Source organism: Excalfactoria chinensis, chromosome 5 (genome assembly GCF_039878825.1).
Source record: "Excalfactoria chinensis isolate bCotChi1 chromosome 5, bCotChi1.hap2, whole genome shotgun sequence".
Classification (NCBI taxonomy): domain Eukaryota; kingdom Metazoa; phylum Chordata; class Aves; order Galliformes; family Phasianidae; genus Excalfactoria; species Excalfactoria chinensis.
In genome coordinates, this window is record NC_092829.1 from 54,437,698 (window position 1) to 54,458,227 (window position 20,530).

The 20,530-nt window shown below is 46.2% G+C and overlaps 3 protein-coding genes across 6 annotated transcripts in view; 1 reads left to right on the forward strand and 2 right to left on the reverse strand.

The window, feature by feature from the left end:
* On the reverse strand, nucleotides 1–11,777 carry GATD1 (glutamine amidotransferase class 1 domain containing 1). Of its 3 annotated transcripts, none has more exons than XM_072338107.1 (8): nucleotides 11,165–11,775; nucleotides 10,802–10,878; nucleotides 7,613–7,718; nucleotides 7,075–7,182; nucleotides 5,103–5,197; nucleotides 3,774–3,867; nucleotides 2,423–2,534; nucleotides 1–1,920 (listed from the first exon to the last, which is right to left on the reverse strand). In XM_072338107.1, the coding sequence occupies exons 1-8, from the start codon at nucleotides 11,271–11,273 to the stop codon at nucleotides 1,911–1,913; spliced, it is 711 nt and encodes a 236-aa protein (XP_072194208.1). In that variant the 5' UTR covers nucleotides 11,274–11,775; the 3' UTR covers nucleotides 1–1,910. The 3 variants fall into 3 exon arrangements, with proteins under 3 accessions (XP_072194208.1, XP_072194211.1, XP_072194210.1); XM_072338110.1 differs by having other exon boundaries at nucleotides 808–1,994; nucleotides 11,165–11,764; XM_072338109.1 differs by having other exon boundaries at nucleotides 1,119–1,917; nucleotides 11,165–11,777.
* The window catches only part of LOC140252848 (NACHT, LRR and PYD domains-containing protein 3-like), a 23,914-nt gene continuing 14,446 nt past the window's right edge, over nucleotides 11,063–20,530 (forward strand). Inside the window, exons 1-2 of one of the 2 annotated variants that reach the window (XM_072338008.1) lie at nucleotides 11,072–11,196; nucleotides 15,970–16,160. The gene's annotated coding sequence lies outside the window, so the exon portion shown is untranslated. Of the gene's footprint in view, nucleotides 11,197–15,969; nucleotides 16,161–20,530 lie in introns of both variants that reach the window. The other variant, XM_072338007.1, reaches the window with a different exon arrangement.
* The window catches only part of CEND1 (cell cycle exit and neuronal differentiation 1), an 11,593-nt gene continuing 7,457 nt past the window's right edge, over nucleotides 16,395–20,530 (reverse strand). Inside the window, exon 2 of the mRNA XM_072338134.1 lies at nucleotides 16,395–20,347. Within this exon, the coding sequence (XP_072194235.1) occupies nucleotides 19,771–20,163 (393 nt within the window). The 5' untranslated portion in view covers nucleotides 20,164–20,347 and the 3' untranslated portion in view covers nucleotides 16,395–19,770. The remainder of the gene's footprint in view (nucleotides 20,348–20,530) is intronic.

A 20,530-nucleotide genomic window follows, 5' to 3' on the forward strand; every position in this document is an offset into this window, starting at 1 on the left:
GGCAGGAACATCTCTTGTATATGCAAATGAACCTTCCCAAACAAGAAATATCTGCTGTGCGCTCTTGGGTACTTAAAACTTGGCTACTGAACTGTGTTATTATACCGTGTTCTTACAGCTCAGGAGATGAAAACGTGTGTCATTTTAATGCACGGAGCAATTCTAGTAAGTTGATGGCAGAAGAAAACTCAGGGAAAAATCCTCTCCTGGCTGCCTGGGGTGTACTTTGCAAGCTTGCTTTTCACTGTGACCACAAGCAAAGCATGGACAGGTGTATGAATGAAAATACACATAGTAACATCTGCTTCTATAAAGCAAAAAGGAAGCGTTACAAAAAAAATTAAAGGCAATGTACTTTTGTATATCAGCGTACTTCCTGATAGAGACACAAACAAAGCAGTTCCAGCAGACTGCCAGGAAAAAGAAGGAAAAGTGTACAGTAAGGAACTGATTAAAGCCTGGAGAGGTCTGAATATTCTTTGCTCACCTGGCAGCTCCTCGATGAGACTATACAGAACTTCACAGCACCTGAATGAAAAGGGGATACAGGCTAAACACTTATTTTGATGCACAGACAGGAAATGGAAGGCCTAATGATTTTGACAAAGTTGCTTGGAAGCGGATATTGAAAGATATGACAGGCTTGTAGCCTCTCAGGTTCTTTCAGAAAGATTTTGCTTTGCACCTGCAGTCAGGGGTTAAATCCAGCAGTGTTTCACCACCACCAATCTCCTCCAAGAGGTGAAATACCCAACTACAGCCCAAGTTGCCTACATAGAAGCCTAGAGAGTCAATGGATCCAGGGGTGGGAAGATTCATCTTTTGTATTCAAAGCTTTTAAGAACAGAACATCCTTTCTGTAGCTGCACAATGTCCAAAACAAAATGACCCTAACTGCAAACACTACCGCAGCACAAGAACAAAAAGCCTTCTACATCATTTCAGCAGATAGTCTGCTACAAATCCTGTTGGAAAGTCTGCTAACAAATCTCTGAGCAAGCTTCTCAGAAATGAGGATTTAAACCAAAGCTAAAAAGGTTAAAATCAAACAAACAAACCCAGTTCCATCTGACACTCAGAAAGACCAAGTCAGATTTCACCTTACAGTCCAACGCAAGACTGATCCATGCTATCTGCTACATCTTTTCTTCTGTCCATGAGATTTCAGCAATAGAACTGCAACATATTGCCACAGAGAAACAATAATGGTAACACACACACACACCACAAAGCAGAAGAGCTAACCAATCAAAAATAGTTTTAAACTGAAGTCCATTAAGATGAACATGCAAGATGAAAACAACGGCACGCCACGCCATCAGCAGAGCACAGAGAAACAACTTCAGACAACTGACTCTGCTTTATTTCACACAGCTAAGCATTTTCCATCCTGTTCCAAGTATATTTAAGTGTCACAGATACATTCTGAATTCAGACAGTAACTTTGTGATCTACCAAAGAAAGGTAACAACATCTCTGGAAGGGGCGCATCAATGCGGAGATCCTTATATTTGAACCACAAATGATGGTTGGTATAATGTTATCCAAGAACAGTCTTCATCCTCAATAAACAACATTCATAGCCACTGATTTTCTTGTTGTTGTTGTTTGTTTTAAACAGGAGAGTTCCTCACCACTGTCAGTTAAGGGTCTAGAGAGAAGCAATGAAGATGTAGTAACAAACACAAGGACGTTTCATAATTGCTTCTGAAGCATGACGCACCTCCAAATTCTCTTACTTACAACCTTCCTCCATTCTGTATACGGACAACCTAATACTGTCACTTCAACATCACAGTCACTTCATAGTCCAGGATAGAAATTTAAACACATTTTATCCAGTTAAAAGACAAGAGAGTCCCCAGCCTGCTGGTTCTTCATCCATCCTATTTGCAAAGAGACCTTCTCCTTTATTTCCTGCTGAATGAAACACATCCAAACATGACAGCATCTGTTAGTCCACATCCAGGAAAGGACTTCTAACACACATTCACCTGAACAAAAGAAGATTTTTGTGGTTACTTAAAAGCATTCTTCTATCTGATAAGATGAAAGACAACCAAATGGCCAAGCTATTACCAAAGAAATTAAACTAGTTCATTTCCAGAATCCCAACATATAGTTAAGTATTAACTTGGGAAAGCACAAATAAAAACCATACAAGAGAAATTTTGCTTAGCAGAACTATTTAGAAAAGCCTGATGTTTCACTCCACCAGTCTCGATGGATAACTTTACACTTTCCAACCCAACGCAAATGCTTTTTTAACAAAAGATTTATGATATGGAACAGATAGGTCAAGCATAGACAACATGCACTTCAGCAACTAAATGAGAAAGAACGGGTCTGGGAGACAAGACTCCTGGAGCTTAAGTTCTTCGACATTACCTGTTCCTAGTTCTCATCTCCCATATTGCCTTACCTGACATTGCAAAGAATAAGAAGATTCTGGACTGCTGGAAGGGTGGAGTTTTCATTCTGTCCTGTCACCAAGTGCCTGTCCAGCACAACGTGTACAGCATCTGGTTTGCTGGCTGCACACAGGAGGAAGAAAAAAAAGCACAACAGGTGTATAAGTAGGCACTGCTTCAGTTTCAGTGTTCCACCTCATAAAAAGAATGCAGAAGGTAACTCAGTGCTCAGTGAATCTACAAATCCAACAGACAGGGACAATCTCAAGCACCCAGTCCTGCAACAACTTCACTAGAAAGCCCTTCTATAAAAGAACAGCAGGACTAGTCCTTTAATTCAATCAACAACAGATGGGTAAAGTGCATGTATCAAGAGATTTTCCTACCACAACCCTTACAGAGTTGTAATCATGAGGCTTCAGAGAACTTCCAGAAGAACACTTATTTTATGTTCAGCTATAGTAACCCTGATGCGTTAACTGCTCATTACTCTAAGTGGTACTTCTCTTAAGTCACTTCATCCAATATAGAACTGTTATTTTATCAATAATGAGCAATTCCCATAATCTTTGCCCTCTTCCTGTTTCTGTCTTAAGCACAGGCTAAGTGCCTTCAAATATATGCTTCTTCTCTTGCTTCTCCCTCTTGCTTGTTCTGGGCTGCATTAAAAAAGGGGTGGCCAGCAGGGAGAGGGAGGTGATTGTACCCCTCTACTCAGCTCTTGTGAGGCTCCATCTGCAGTGCTGTGTCGAGGCCTGGGGCCCCCAGCACAGGAAGGACATGGAGCTCTTGGTGTGGATCCAGAGGAGGTCACTGAGATGATCAGAGGGCTGGAGCAGCTCTCCTATGAGGAAAGGTTGAGGGAACTGGGCTTGTTTAGCTTGGAGAAGGCTCCAGGGAGACCTTATTGTGGCCTTCCAGCACTTGAAGGGAGAATATATACAGGAGGGGGAATGACTGTTTACAAGGGTGGACAGTAATAGGACAAATGGGAATGGTTTTAAACTGAGACAGGGGAGGTTTACGTTGGATATGAGGATGAAGTTTTTCACTCAGAGGGTGGTGACGCACTGGAACAGGTTGCCCAAGGAGGCTGTGGATGCCCCATCACAGGAGGCATTCAAGGTCAGGCTGGATGTGGCTCTGGGCAGCCTGGCCTGGTGGTTGGCAACCCTGCACACAGCAGGGGGGTTTGAAACTGGGTGACCATTGTGGTCCTTTTCAATGATCCTCTGATTCCCCTGTAGGCATGGACTGCAAAGCTGCACAGCAGTGGAAACTCTCCTGTGTCAAACGGGCATGCAAACATTTATTTTTCAACACAGTCACAAAACAAAGTGCTGGTCAACAAGAGTGACGTACCGCTAAACGTGGCTCCAGAATCTTTCACAAAGTCTTCCACAATAATGGGCAAACTGGCAAAATTAGGCTGCCTTATTAGTTCATACACAGAGGGCTGAAAAAGAAAAACATAATTGTATTGCTTTTGTACAAATAAAAGAGGCCAAACTCCGTAATTTATCTTTACTGTTCACACTACCATGAAAATGAAACAAACAAAGCAAAAAGCTAAGTGACCACAGACCACTCCTATGGAGTCTCCTTAGGGAGCAAACTGGAAATCCTCATATAACAAAGAAGGAAAGAATGACACCACAGGAATATCTGCCCTGTGCAGATATTCACACACTTCTTATTTAACTAGAACAGGTAAGCAGCATCTGGAACAGATGTCAGACCTGCAGTTCTCCCCGCCTGCAGTTGTGACACTTTCTAAGGACCAACACAATGTCATGTCTTGCATGTATACATATTTTTAAGTGACTAAGCAGAACGTGCAGGCCTGGACACCAAACAGTGGAATTAAATTTACATAGGCATAAGACTTGTTCAAGTGTTGGACACTGAAACGTACACTTGGAGGTAAATGCTGAGTCATTTGTGGAGTCTAAGATTACTGAATATAAGAAGCCAGTTTAAATAAAGAGAAATAGGAGTATTTAGTTGAGCTCTTGTGATACAAACAGAAGAAACGTGAATTGCATGGCTTCCAGAGCAGCAATAGCTAGTCCACATCATGTCTCTTTATTTAAAGGAATTGATCGTAGATTCTAATACCAAAGACAAGTACAGCAGGACACTGCAATGGCTCCAGAGTCTCATGAACATGGCATATAAATTTTCAACTCTAGAAGTTATACTACATAGGTTTGGCACACAGCTATAACTGCTATATACAAGGCTTTGTATAAACTGACTTGTAACTCAAAAACCAGCTTTTTCCCCCCAAAACTTCCTCTAGCCTTCAAAATAAAAAAGACACCGTAAGCAGTAAAACTTAGCTCTTGCATTCATGAAACAGAAAAAAGACTTTTAAAAGCCCTCAGCTATGAACTCAAAGAGCTGCAGAAGTCATTTCCTGCATCCTACAGACTCAGTCTGAAGTTTATGGAACAGCAAGCAAGAAAACACTCTCAGTGTGTGAAGTGAAACAATTGCATTGAGCCCCTTTCCAATAACAGCCCCTTGAACATAAATTAAGCACACCAAGCTGATGGATTTGTGTAGAGTAAGTTCTAGAATAAGACCATAAACACTGGCATCTCAAGCCTCAGAGCCTGGACAGGAAAATATTCTTGTAATAGGATAACAAAAAAAAGTCCCAGGAAGTGAGATGAAAGCTCAACCTACCCCTGTCAAGCTGTATCCCTGAAATATCCAGGTTTTATCCTCATTGGTGGCACAACACAAAGCTGCAACGCCATGTCCAACTGCACAGATAGGCTCTAGAGAAAGATTAAGACACATTTAAGAAACTGTAAGCATCTTCAAACTGCCAGAAATCTTAATTTTTCCCTCCCCAGAAAGCCACCCCTCTACAGAAGTAGCCTTATCAGAGCTGAGTACAGAGATATGATTACTTCCCTGCTCCTGCTGGCTGCACTATTTCTGTCACAAGCCCAGATGCCAGTGGCCTTCTTGGGCACACTGGTGGCTCATGTTCAGCCAAGCACAGACCTGGTGGTGTTGGTCAGTTTCTTCCGCAGAGTCTTCCAGCCACTCTGCCCCATACCTGTAGCACTGCCTGCAAATGTTGTGACCGAAGTGCATGACCTGGCACTTGGTCTTGGTCTTGTTGAATTCCATCCCATCATCCTCAGCCCAGCGATCCAGCCTGTCCAAATCCCTCTGAAGGGCCCTCCTACTCCCAAGGAAATCGACATTTCCTCCCAGTTTCGTGTAATCTTTGAACTTACTGACAGTGTACCTCATACCCTCATCCAGATTGTCAATAAATATTAAACAGGATGGGTCCCTGTACTGACCCCTGGAGAACACCACTCAAGACTGGTTGCCAGCAGGACTTAACTCCATAACATCCGCCCTCTGGCACTGGCCATCCAGACAGTTCTTTACCCAGCAAAGAGTGTACCTGCCCAAGCCACAGACTGTCAGCTTTTTCCAGGAGAACACTGTGGGAGACAGTCAAAGGCATTGCCAAATTCTAGGCAGACCACATCAACGAGGCAGGTCACCCACTCACAGGAGATCAGGTTGGTCAAACAGGACCTGCCTTTCACACACTCATGCTGAACAGGCCTAATCTCCTGGATGTCCCATGCATGCTGTGGGATCTCACTCAAGATGATCTGCTCCACAACCTCCCCAGACACCAAGGTCAGGCTGACGGGCCTGTAGTTTCCCAGATCCTCCTTACAACCCTTCCTGTAGCTGGGAGTCATGTTGGCAAGCATTCAGACCTCTGAGACCGCTCCATGAATGCTGACAGATGGTGGAAAGCAGCTTGGCAATCAACTCCACCAGCTCCCTCAGCACCCTTGGCTGGATCCCATCTGGACCCATGGTCTGACTTTTAAAAACAGATGTAAAGAAAGCACTGAGAACCTCACCATTTTCTTCACTGGTCACATTCCCCGCTGCATCCAGCAAAGGACAGAGATTCTTGTTAGCCCTCCTCTTATTGTTAATATGTTCGTTAAAGTTTTTGTTGCCTTTTACTACAGTGACCTGGTTGAGTTCAAGCTGGGCTTCTGCCTTTCTAATTTTCTCCCTGCATATCCTAGCAACTTCTTTGTACTCTCCCCAAGTTGCCCACCCCTTCTTCCACAGGAGGTTAGACTTTTTCTCCTGGAGCCTCAGCACAAGTTCCCTTTTCATCCATGCCAGTCTTCCTCCCTACCAGCTCATCTTGAGGCATAGAGGGACAGCCTGCTTCTATGCCTTTAAGACTTCCTTTGTGAAGAGCGACAAACCTTCCTGAATCCCTTTTACCTTTCAGGACTGAATCCCAAGGGAACCCCCCACCAGTGTTCTGAACAGTTCCAAGTCCACCCCTCCAGAAGTCCAAGGCAGCAGTTTTGCTGACCCCCATCCTGACTTCACCAAGAATAACAAAATCTAACATTTCATGGTTGCACTGATCAAGTCAGTTCCTGACCGCCACATCTCCCACTAGTCCTTTTCTGTTTGTGAACATCACATCTAGTGACGCACCTCCCCTGGTAGGCTCTCTAATCAACCACATCATGAAATTATCTTCCACACACTCTAGAGACCTTCTAGACTGCTTCTTCTGTGCTGTATTACATTTCCAGTACGTACCAGAGAATTTGGAGTTCCCTATAAGATGATGTTCACTTACTGTTCTCTGTGCAGAAGTGCTGCAATATCTTTGCCAGGTACCCACTGTTTGCAAGGTCAGTCATAGCCCCTGGGCAGTTTGGAATCAGGAGTGCATGGTATCTAGCACCTAGTAAAGAGGAACAAAAACTAACATAACTAAAAAACTACCTGACCATAAATTCATGTCAGATTTGACAAACTTCAAACAACAGTATATAAGTTTCATAGAGTGAAAGGACTAAGGAAACTAAATGATCTATATGGAATAGAAGAACAGAAGGTAGGAGTTCTTTGTTCCAGGAGACATTTTTAACAAGGTATTTCTTACATAGACAGAGCCTAAAAGCTCTGCCTGCTAGCTTCTATTTTTTTAATAAGCCTTTTCCCAAGTAAACTAGGAAGTAAGAAGGAAGATAAATGTAGTCGCTATGACTCCCTCTTAAAACAAAATCTTCCATGCCTTTTCTGTACCCTTCTTCTCTAGAAACATAATGTGAAGAAGAAACTGCTTCCTCGATAAATGGAAGTAACACACAAGCCAATAGCGAAGACCTTACCATCAATTGACTCCAGCTTGGCAGGGTTTGCATATGACTTCATGCGGAAGTCCTGTATCCAGCGCACATTGCTCTCATTCACATCCACAAAATCAATCGACTTCCCCTAGTAGAAAAAAGGTTTGCAGACTATAGTTGCCATCAGCACACAGATTTCTACTACGTTTCCTGAAGGACAGACACGGGGGATTTTGAGATACTTCAGCAATAGGACACCTGGCTTCTTCTGGCAGCCTGTGCCAGTGCCTCACCACCTTCTGAGCGAAGAATTTCTCCCCCACATCTAACCTAAACCTCCCCTTTTACTTTAAAATCTTCCCCCTTGTCCTATTATTACCTACCTGTGCAAAAAGTCAGTCTCCCCCTTGTTTGTAAACTCCCTTTAACTACTGAAAGGCTGCAATAACATCTCCCCATAGCCTTCCCTTCTCCAGGCTGAACAAGCTCAGCTCCCCCTCAGACTTTCCTCACTGGAGAGGTGCTCCAGACCTCTGAGCATGCTCATAGCCTCTTCTGGATCTGCTACAATTCCACACCTTCCTCATGCTGGGGGCCCCGGGTCTGCACACAATAATCCAGATAGGGCCTCACAAGGGCAAAGCAGAGAGGGACTCTCTTGCCCTGTTGGTCACTCCTCTGTTGACACAGCCCGGGATACAAGCCTGTCCCTCTGGATGGCACTGCTTCCTTTCATTGTATCAGCTGCACCACACAGCTCAGTGCCACCAGCAAAGTGCTGAAAGTACACTCCATCCCACTGTCTATATCACTGATAAGGATGTTGATGAACACCCCTGGGGGACATCACTCAGTACCAAAGGGAAAAAAAAAAAAAAAAAAAGAAGGAAAAACCAAAATATCCCAAGGTGGAAGGGACCTAGAATAATTGAGTCCGACTCCTGGCTCTACACAGGATCACCCAAAATCCAAACCCTATGTCTGAGAGCATTGTCCAAATGCTTCTTGAACTCCAGCAGCACAGGGCCATGACCACTGCCCTGGGGAGCCTGTTCCAGTCACTGCCTGGTCACCCTCTAGTGAAGACCCTTTCCCTAACCCCCAGCCTGACCCCCCCATGCAGCTCCATGCTGTTCCCTTGGGTTCTACCACTGTCAGCAGAGAGATCACCACCTGCCCTTCTGCTCCCCCATGAGAAAGCTGTAAGGCTGCCAAAGAGGGTGACCAAGGGACCTCAGCTACTCCTCATACATCTTGTCCTCTACACCCTTCATCCTCTTCACAGTACTTCTTTAGATGCTGTCTGATAGTTTTATGTCCTTCTTACATTATGGTGCCCAAAATTTCACAGGGCCGGAGGTGAGACCACACCAGCAAACAGCAGAGCAGGATAATCTCTTTCCTTGCCTGGCTGGCAGCACTAGGCCTGATGCATCACCCCAGGGTATGGTTCGGCCCCTTGGGCTGCCAGGGCACACTGCTGACTCAGCTTCAACTTGCCATCAGCCAGAACCCCCAGATCCCTTTCTACAGGGCTGCTACCTCTTGTCACCAGGACTCTACATGTGCAGTCCAGGTGGGGAATCTGGCATTTGCTCTTGTTCAATAACTTGACGCACTCAGTGACTGCCCAGCCCTCACATTTGTCAGAGATCCCTCTGCAAGGCCTCTCTACCCTTGAGTCAAAAGCCTCTCCAATTTAGCGATACCCTCAAACTTTGCATACGCTCAAATCCTGCATCAAGATACCATCTCTAGATCAAACCTTTCCTTTACAGATTAGGCACATGATCCTATAGAGAAGGATGTGATTTAAAAGGCTTGAAGAACATAGCTGGTTTTGTTAGCCTGCTTCCTAAAACATCAAGTAAAAACACAGGAAACATAAGCATCTCCTGTTAATGCCGTCAGCAAAATGGATGTAGTGTCTTTTTCTGGTTGGACCTACAAAGCAGTTGCTGGGAGACTGCTGAGCATCACTTGTGTACACAGCTACTCCCTTGCAGAAGCTGTGCTACTGAAGTCAAGGAGCATCTGCAAAAAAAAAATGGTGACAAACTAAGAAAAGACTGCTATTTACTTTTGTTAATATTGCTTGGGAAACTGATTTCTAGAAGAGGAAGAAGCTCCTAGAAAGATACATCAGTTGCTCAACTCATTCTTTCTCTGTCTACTTCAAGGTATTTTAGAGGTGGTATTGCTGAGTAGTATAAATATGGATAAAATAGATTTGGGTTCTATCCAAGTTTGAACCTGTGGAATAGAAAGAAAAGTAAAGCAGGATATGCTGACTCTATTGATTTTAATAGTATTTTCAACATGACTTGTATTAGTCAGCCTAAACTGTAAGACTAATCTGACTTATTTAATAACCACGTTTGTCTCCAACAATTTTTCAAATTGTTTCCAAAGAGATTATCCACAAAAGCTTGAACACTTCAAGTGAAGAGTTGGCCTGAAGAGATGAGACATGGACATTTACACACTGGAACAGGTTGCCCAAGGAGGCTGTGGATGCCCCATCCCTGCAGGCATTCAAGCTCAGGCTGGATGTGGCTCTGGGCAGCCTGGGCTGCTGGTTGGTGACCTGCACACAGCAGGGGGTTGGAACTGGATGAGCACTGTGGGCCTTTGCAACCCAGGCCATTCTATGATTCTATGGCTGCCCCTGCTCTGCAGGGAGAGATCTGAACATGAACTACCCGAGAAGCAGTACAGGTGCACAGCTCATGTGGAGAGCAGCTGCTGGATAAGAGAGGAGCTTGCTGGTAGCAGAAAACAAAGGTCCAGAGACCCATGGGTCCCCCACCACATCCTAAGAAAGCCACTACCCACTACATCAACCCAGCTAGACTGCTGAAGCAGCAGAGAGCAGTGCCAGCCTCTGCCCCCCTCCCCACCGCCACCAATCAGCAGACAGGCTTCAGGTACCACTCCTGCTCCTGCACCTTAAATAATACCCAGCTTTACAACTGGCCCACCTCAGCAGGACCTTCCCCGGCACCTCGTATAACAGTGTGACAGGCTCCTTGGGCCCTGCTTCTCCTTACCTCATCCCTTGCAAGTCATAGTGGCAGCATCCATGCTGATGCAACCTGATGGGCAGCCCCATACTGCCCAAATTGCACCGGCAGCTCTCACAGGGCACATGCAGGCAGTGAGCCGGCACACACAGCCGCTCGGTACCGAGGGATGGAGCCTGAAATCACAACCATTACCGTTCTTACTCACCCCAGGAGTGGCGACTTGCAGGTTGAAGGCAGAGCTGCTCAGCGTGAAGCACTGCAGGAAGGACTGGGCTGACACCCCTGCAAAACAGAACCCAACAGCCTCATTGTACCGCCAGCCGTGATTTTACCTACCAAGGCCCGCGGATCCGCTTTAGGTCATTTAAAAGCTCAGGAGATGGTCAGAATTCAATTCAATTCAAGGCCCGGCGCGGGAAGCGGTACCACACGAACACCATAGGGCCGCGCACCGGGGAGGGGAGGAGCCCGGTTGACAGGAAAAGGGGCCGGAGCACCGCGCACAGCCAGGCCGGGAGGGAGGCAGGAGGGTGTCGGACGACTCGGGGCTGCCCCCGGAGCGGCTCACCGGCGGCGGCGGCGCTGGCGACAAGGAGACAGGTGGGTTTGCCGAGCCGCTCCGACATGGCAGGGACGGGCGGCGGCGTGCGGAGCCGTCTCCTCATGCAGCCGCGCATGCGCACTCGGGACAGACGGAGCTCCGCGTTGCTCGTTGGGCGGGAACGCTGAGGGGAGCCGCCATGATGGACGCTGCCCCGCGGTGCCTTTAATACGCTCGGTGTCGGCCCATCCGCTTGCACTGTAATGCGCAGTGGTCGCCGTGCTCAGCTTCCCCGCCGTAGGCTCTGTCTTTCCTCATTGGATTTTGCGTTGACGTTTGGCTTTTTATGCCGGTTTTATATCCCTCCCTCTTCAAATTTGTTGAGCTGAAGGGCTGCACGCTCAACGCTGACCTCCCTGTGGCAGCGATTGCTTGTTGCAAACGAAGAAATAGAATGTAATGTCGATGTATCGCCTGATTCTCAGTGCCCAGTGGTGGCTGAGATGCTGGGTTTTCGACCTTCTAATCCATCTGAACGCCACAGCCTCTCAGTGGAGCCCCGTGGTGTGTTCCTAATACACGAGATGAATAAACTCATCCAAACCTCCCCCAGAGTGTCTTTCCCATCCTTCACGTGTCTCATCTTCTTTGTGTTCAGGCTTGGATTTTAGTAACACTCTTCGTCAAGGGCAACCTTTATTGCAGGCCTTGCTGCTCTTGGTCATACGGTGGTGTGATTTCTATGAAGCCCAAGTTTGTGTTTTTCATCTCTGTGTTAATTTCGTTGGTTTGCCTCTTGATGGTTTCGTGAAACCCTCACAAAACGAGAGGTTATAAAATGAGAAGAAGACAATTCTGCTGCTATTTCTGCGTGTTTATTGGAAGGGACCTGATTTCCAGCCTGATTTCCTATAGGAAAGTTAGCTCATGCCATCTGTCTGACAACCTCTTTATTTTCCTCCAGTGTTCCAAGCTCACAGCCGTGTTACACGTGGGGAGCTCCCAGGAGATGATTAAAACCCAAACAAAATGCCTTATTCACTGTATCCGCCTCGCAGGGGATGTGGTGCTCCTCCAGCAGCCTCAGCCCTTCTGGTACTGAGCTTTGGATTTATGGTCCTTCTTCAACTCTCAATCTTCCAGCGCCAGCATCTCAGCTTTCCCTGAGCACACACAGAGAGGTTTTGTAAAGGCTCTTCTGTTCACTTCTCTTCCAATTAGCTTAATTTGGGAGGTTAGCAAGCAGCTAGCACTGCTGTAGAATCACAAGGATGATGAAAAGTATTTGCTACTTGGTGCAGTTTGCTTTGGTAAAGCCTGGGTGTTGCAGTTGTGTTGAGTTAGCTGAGTGCTTCCTCTTTGAGTCTAGCGTGGTACAACCCATGTTCAGCCTTACAGCTGAGCCTGGGTGACTCTGGATAAGTCATTCAGCTATTCTAGAGCTCAGCCCCTATCTGGGAATGATAATAATGATAATAATCTTCGTTTGCCTGTCTCTGTCAGGTAGATTGGAGTTTATTCTGGGCAGGGGTTTCATTTTGTTGTGGTTCTTAATGGGATCTCTGATCCTAACCAATGTTCAGCCTTCAGGAAACATGACCATGGCTGAGGAGTGAGAGGAAGTGAATCATTTTCACTCGCATACCCGCATACGCAAAGATGCTCACAGGAGGAATTATACAATATATCTATATCTGTATATATATCTCTATATATAGTTTATTTTTTCACAATCCTGGTAAGAGTTACAGGTGTACTGGGAATCATTTACAGTTTCACAGCATATGGAGTGGCCATACAGCTTCTAATGTGAGTAACATACAGTGTGTAGAGAGCACACGTTTCCAGCCCATCCACCCACCACTCATACAATGGGTTTTCAAAGCTAATACTAGATTCAGCTACGTGGAAAGCCTGGAAAATGTTAGGGAACAGCGTTGGGTGTCATACAACACTGTCAGTCACAACGGGACAAGCTAAACTACTTTAATTTTCAATCTAGTATTTCTAGTCTACCTGCATTATTGCATTTATACGCTTTTTTTTTTTTTGTAAGTCAAAGTAAATAGAATACTATATGGGAAAGGAAAAATTCTTGACTATTTTAGGATTTGAGCTGCAGCCCATACAAAGTGTCCATAGAAGCATAGACAAGGTTATAAATTCAACAAGGTATAAATTAGCTCGATAGCTTTGTGTGTAGGTAGGTGTCCATTTCCCTCCAGGAAATGAATCTAGCAGCATATTGTTTCTGAAATTAACAAAAAACAAAAACCAACCCAAACCTGTATGTTGAACACAGGTAAATATGTGTAAGTGACAAGCAGGCCTGTTTGTACTGGGAAGAAAAGAAGATGTCACTCTGGAAGTTATTATCAACTGGATAACAGGGGCTGATGGAGAACCCACTGGTGTCACAGCAGGCATTTCCCTGCTGCTAGTGGTTGAGCTTTCCATTTGACTTCCAGGGGCTTTGAGTCAGTCCCTGGCAAAGTAACACAATAAGAGCCAAAAAAGAAGTAAAGAAATCCCCTGTAATCGGACCTTTGAGTTCGCTTTCTACAATCTTAGTTTCTCCACGAGTTTATAACTAACCTGCACCTACCACTAGAAGGGAGCTGGTTTGTACTGGAGAATTGAGGTTATACCTTTTAAAGACTTGGACTGAAAGGGTCGTAACCAGTGACTCAGAATAAAAGGCATCAGGCTTAAGGAGGGCTGCTCAAAACTGGACAAAGCCAAATGATTCATTTGTTGTTGTTGTTGAAAGGAACTGTATGGCACCCTTGTTCTTAGCAGATTGTCCCAGAAGCTTGACTGCTTGAAGCTGATGAGGCAAAACCAGGGATACAATGCAGGTCTTTACTGTTGCAGGGTTGGTTAAAGAGTCCTCTCTTCCAGCTGGGAGTTTTGGTACTGGAGCATCATCATGCACAAGCAGAGGGAAACAGTAACTATTCTTGGGATCTTGCACTGCTGCTTTGCATTAATGAGGAATTAAAAACTAGAATGGAGTAGGCTGGGAATTTCAAGCTGGTAACAACTGGAAAAAGGAAAGAGAATGAGAGCAAGAGTAACATAGCCAAATGCTGCCGGTCCAAATCCCATCTAATCCAAGTTGTGTTTCTCAGCAAAAAAGACCTATTTAATCAGAAGAGCACAGCCTCCAAGAGCAGAGAATGTGTCTCCCTACACACTGCTTGTCACCGTCCAAAGAGAACAAACACTTGGAATCATTTTGGTCAGAAGAGATCGAGTCCTTTACAGAGCAGCCGGCAGAATGAGAGTGCAGGGCAGAGCCAAACTCACGCGTTTGAAAACCGATTACTGTGATGTTTTCTGCATGCACCGAGCGCTCGCTTTTTAGTATGGTTTTGTTGAATGAGATATGAATTCTCCAGTCCCCGCTGTCTTGTGTAACTTTGTAAAACTTGAGCAGTCGCAAACAGAAACATTTCTGCAGTCCTCTGTGTCCTCAGCCCTGCAGCTGGTGGAGGATGAGGGCTGCAGTGCGTTCCCTATGTATGATCTGATTCTGGAAGGCCAGCAAAAATGCAGGTTGACTTCAGCTGAGAGCTGGCTCTATTCTCTGCCTGTACTTCTGGTGCTCCAATATGTAGAGTACCAAAGTGTTCCTAGCTTCAGCCAGGCATACTGTTTGCATACACTGCGTTAGCATCTCTCGGATAGCCTGAATACCCCCACATCCAACTGGCAGGCGGCTCCTGGGTCTCCAATCCCAGGAAGAACTTGCAGTCATGCAGTGTGTCACTGGGTAAGGGCAAGAACATGACCTTCCAGCAATGGTTTTCTTCTCTACTGAGCTCCTGTGACAGGCAAGCGCTCAGCATCTTGCACCTCAAACCCCGAAGCTTTAGCAACCAGGGTAAATGACCACTTGGTATTTCCCTGCTGCACCACACAGTTTCCGCATTCCCTTTAGGTGCTGAGAGGCTGAACTTTGGCTGTGTCTGGTAGGTGAGGCTGCCCAAAATCTGCCTCTGCACTGGGGAGGGGTTTCTGCCTCGCTATGGAGAGGTCACATCTGCAGAGCTGCCTGGGAAGACAGTACTGCTGCTTCTCTTACTGAAAAGCTCGTTTCCAGTTGAATTGGAAACAGGAGACGAAAAGGCCAAAAATGATTATTGTAGGACAAGAAGCACTTTGGGATAGATTATGGGCCGAAAAGAGCAGCAATATTGAATCCACTGTGCGAGGCAGACTCTGCTCACATTGCCCTCTTCTGACTTCTTTATAGCACACAGCGTAAATCCTGATGTATGCGGGTGGTACAGCGTACCCGGGCCCAAAAGAAATGGATAGGATGGAAAAAATTCAAAGGTGTTAAGATAATGATGCCGTGCTTTTTGCTCTGCACCTGCTTCTCTCACCTCCTTAGCAACACTGACCCAAAGCTCTCTGCAGAACTGACTGAAATCCTTGGAATTTCACTCTTCAGGTCCTCTTCCCATTGCCTCCATTGCTTGGTTTGTTTCTTGAAGAACATTTTCTTTCTCACAAACCTTCAGGATTGTTATTTTCAACCAGTTCTAAGAATCGTTAGAACAAGGCAGATTTCTCAACCCTCGTGGCAGTTCCAAGAAAGGAAGGGAATTTTAAGCAGGAATCATCTCTCACCAGTGAGTTTTTTGGTTGATGGTTTTTAAAGTTATCCTGATGGTTATTCACATATATTACTGTCCATATAGGCACGGTTGTGCAGATAAAGATTTTCCCACTAAACCCAGCGGGGCTGGGAAGTGCTCCAGGGCAAGCAGCTACCCAGTGCTTGCCATCCTGAAAGTGCTGCTATGTTATCCTTTTCCTCCTAGGTTTGTTTGCATCCTGCTGCAAAGCTGTTGGGAGTAACAGGACTTACCACAGCCTATTAAACCAGAGGACAGTGGAAGCAGACCTGTAATCTCTTCCATCTTTCTGAGAGCTAGAAGCATCAAAAACTTTCTACAGAGTTGCCCAAGGGAGCATACAACATCTTTGAATCCGACCGAAACTTACGGGTCAGGTACGGTTATTGAATCTATAGCTTCAGTGATAAGCTGCAATGTCTGTGAGGTCAAATTTCTGATTTCAGACTGTATCCAAAGAGTAAACTAGCAATCTAGATCTCTTCAAAACCCAAGCGCAGAATCTCATTAGTTTTAACAATTAGCTCATCCTCCCCACGGAGATATCACTAGAAGGACTTCATATCACAAACACCACACAAAGAATAACATCAAGCAAATAACAGCATGTGCTCAGTACGAGAAAAGACAACTATTTATTTAGCACAGCGAGTTCAGTCATTTAAGCCTTCGGCTTCTTGACAGCTTTGAGTTCAATCTCGCTTCGATGCTGAGAGAGAAGAATTTGCTCTTCTCAGCCTACTTTTCACTGGACATTTGTACTTGGAACGAAACCACCGCACAGCCTGGCACGTTAAGGCAGAACAGGAGGTGTTTGCTAAGAGGAGGTCACTTGCAAGTGCGTGGTCTGAGCAGCGTGCCTGGGAGCTCATGTGGCATCTACGCTTCATCTGCCTGACTCAAGCCAATGCTAGACCCGCACTTTGACAAGTGCTACACAGTCCATACAGTTCAATATAGTCTAAAAGTACCTTAATTTCAAGCGAGTAGCCCACATGACTATCCAGGGAGAGGAATAGCAGTTTTGAGCTTTTAGGCTTTTAGCATAATGGGCACATGATACATTCAGCAGTTCACTTGCCATACATTCTTTGCACTGAGCAGAAACCAGGACCAAATAAAGAAACGTGGGTGCTGCGTGGTGTGATGCGTGGCACAACAAAGACATCGTGAACACCTTGTGAGAATGCAGGGGAACAAACGAAGTGTCACCTCCAGGTTTTGTTTTGGTTTTCCCTACAAGGAACATGACTTTACTCAGACTGCGGTAATATAGATATGTAAATATACAGACATACACAGAATATTCTTCAGGGCAGGGTGGTGGTACAGGCACACTCACATGCACACATAAACAGAGGTGTTTCTCAAACCAAACCCAAGAGGTGGGCTCCAGATGATAGATCTGGACAGCAGACAGTGTTAGGTTACGGCAGTAAGCAGAAGATCCCTTATGGACAAGACAAATCACAGTCCCAGCCTGGAGAGGGCTGCATGTGGTTATGTACCCAGATCATGAGCTGCCATCCCAGCACTGCCTCTGTGGGGTGTTTCTGGTAGTAGGTAGGCCTTGCAGCCACATGCCCTAAGGGCAAGGAGGGGTCTGATATGGACAGAAATGGTTAAGGCCCACGTTGGCTGAGAATTGTTTTTCCCTCTTCTGTTGCCAAACTTTAAGCAAAGCAAATGAAAACGCTTCAGAAATAATATTAAGATACTCAAATGAGGCAGGCTTTTTTTTTTCTTCCCCCTGCATCTATCTATGCTGATCAGTACAGAGTAGATAAATGCTGCATCTGTAGTGTCGCACACTGCTAAAAATATCCAATACCAGGAGAAGACAGGACAGGTGGAAACATCTCTTAAAGGCGGGAGTTGAAAATAGAGGCTGAAAATCACCAACCCTGCTTTGGTAAAACATGAATCAGAACAGGGGTGGCCAACTTCCCTCCCTCGTAAGCAGCACAAGAAGAGTCCCTACAGCCAAAAGCTTTGTGCTCAAAAGGAAGCAGAGCCCAGGAATATCCATCTCTGTATGCAAACACCATAGGTTTGGATATGTTACTCTGTACCCAGTGGGCAGTAACATCGATGAAGTTCCTGGATGGGCTGTGCTGCCTTTTGTTTCTGGCTTGTGCATGAGGACATGCCAAGGGCACTGCCAGAGCCTGGGTGCTCTACATCACCTCCAGACTCTTGGATGAGGTGCAGGCAGGGAGGTGCAGCAGCCCCATTGCATCCTCTTGCAAAGCCCTGCTGCAATTGCTGCAAAGGTTCTGTGCTAGGACTGCTTCTCAGCTACTTTGTGCCTCACACCTCTACTTTCCCAATTCCTCTCATTGTCCTCTGCTGTTGTTTACCCTCACTTCACCCCCCCCACCCAAAAATGAACGACTGAACTGCAAAGCAGGATGAGGGGAAATCCACTCTTTAGACAGAAGTGATGTTATGGAGGCACCCAGCCATGGAGGACCCTTCTGTTCAACTCCAGCAAATTCTCCACTGTAGTGGTGAAGGTAGAGGTAGACATTAAACTCATGCTGCAAGCAGCCTGTCGTTCGTCAGAAGACGGCATCTGATACTCCCAGAGGTTGTGTGCCTTTGGGAATATTTTATGAGCCTTGGGGAAAAGAGGGTGACCATAGGAGTGGCCGTGTTGAAGAGGCTTTTTGTCTGGGGAAGCTGTATGCATTCAGCCAAACAGATTCGGAGGTAAATAAAGAGGATGTGAGCCAAGAGAATTACCAGATTGGGTTATACACATCTGCTGCCCTATCTAGTAATTTTGCCAGAAGCTGGTACTGCAAAGACAGCGCCCAAGGAACACATGCCTTTCTCTGGCCTTGTACAGAGGGACATCTAGAGGACATCTGGGCTCAAAGACAAGTCACATTGGCTCTTTAACTGATTTCTGCTGAACTTACCCCACCATCTCATGGCCTTTTTCTAAGCATCACTCAAAAATCCCACTGGCTGCAACTTCTGTTGAGCTCCAGGGAGCCTGTGGCTCTGACCTCATCTAATCTCTGATATCATCTGAGCGCTGACCCGAGTTAAAAAGACAGTGCAAGATAAAGTGACCCACTTCTTGGTGTCAGGGGAAGGGCATCTGCCAAGGCACTGAATCCTCTCACTGCCTGCCTTCCTTTTTCTTCTTAGAAGGTCTGGCTTTAGACCTGAGGTACTCACCAGTGAAACCAGGCTGCTCCCCAGTGCTGGGAATTTGTTTCCATTTCCAAGCTGTTGGAGGAGTCACAAATCCCTGCTACTGTCACAGGCGAGGAATCACTCTAGGACAGATGGAACTTTCCAGTGACCTTGATCAGGGTTTCCCTGGCATGATGCAGGTCAGTGTTATTTTTCATGAGGTCCCAGCTCCTGTCCACCCCTAAAACCAGCTCGTGTTTCCCTTTTTTCCTACCTTCTCATGTACTGAAAGGCCATAGATTCCAGTGGGAAAATACCAGCTGAACAGCCCCAGGGAATTAACACAAAGAAACCACGCTTTGCCCCACACACAGGGACAGGTGAACTGGGTCTTCTCACTAGGCTCCATCTCTTCCCTCAAAACAAACTGAATGGAAAAACCAAAACACAAAGCAGGGACTCTGGATGGGACGAAGAACACTTTGGACTTGAAAACAGGGGACGGCAAGAGAAGTGGGGGTGGCTCCCAGAGAGGACAGCAGGGGAGGGGAGGGGACACCGTCATTTACACTGATCAGGAGAAGCTGAAATCTATACACAGTGGTATAAGCCAAGATATATTACATGAAAAGAACACACTGAGTGCATGGAGTTACCCACATCGGGTCAAACTGGCACAGTTGTCTTGAACAAGACTCTTGGAGTTGCGGTTGGTGTTTGACATTGACCTATCTAGCTCGCTCTCTCTATATAGATATGTATAGAATTTTTCTGCATGCATTTGTCTCAAAAGGAGCTGTACAGCCAGGTTGGGTTTCTCAGCCCACCCCATCTCGGTCTTCATTTTTTCCGGGCTAGGAACGCCACTCCCACAATCACCGCCAGCGCCGCCACCGCCACTCCTCCAACGATGATCAAGGGCTTCATGTTATCGAAGATGCTGCCCGGAGACTCCTCGGAGCCATTTCCCTTGTGGTCAGAGTCAGGGGACTGGCCAGTGGCCTCTTGTGTCTCCGTGGCAGCCGCGCTGGGTTTCAGGTTGCTGTGGTTGTTTGCGACAGCAGCGTCACTGCCCGCCTTCTTGGGGGCAGTGGCAGGATTAGGCTGCTCTTTGGGTGTCTCCTTCTTGTCTGCATTTGTGGCAGGCCCAGGGCTGGGCTTTTCTGGCTTTCCAGAGCTGGTGGCCTTGGCATCAGGTTTGTTTCCACTTCGCACGTTACCTTTGGACTCCATCCCCACGAGTGCTGCAGGTGGTCTGGATGCCACACACAAGGGAGACAGTCCTAGGTCTTCTTCGCCTTTGCCTTGCTGCTGGGTAAAACAGGAGCCACAAGAGCAGGACAGCTCAGTGCCTTGGAGTGATCACCTTGGGATGATGTTCACACTGGTGGTGTCCTACCTGGACATGATACAGCACCTGGAAGAGAAAGGAAAGCAATGAGAGCTGGGTGAAACAAGCTACTGCCATCCCACCTGGAGAGGAGAACAAAACGGGAGAACTGTGAGCTGTAGTCAAAGTATCTACTCTAGTGCCTGCACTTGAGGAAACACGGAACATCACACCGACCGTCACTGAGGTCTGCTGCATCTACAAGATACA

Coding starts and splice junctions, on each gene's coding strand:
- GATD1 (XM_072338107.1), bottom strand. CDS start 11,273: ATGCGCGGCTGCATGAGGAGACGGCTCCGCACGCCGCCGCCCGTCCCT. Junction 7,719..10,801: donor TGCAAGTCGCCACTCCTGGG/GTGAGTAAGAAC, acceptor TTTTTCTACTAG/GGGAAGTCGATTGATTTTGT. Junction 3,868..5,102: donor AGGGATACAGCTTGACAGGG/GTAGGTTGAGCT, acceptor TTTCTTTTTCAG/CCCTCTGTGTATGAACTAAT.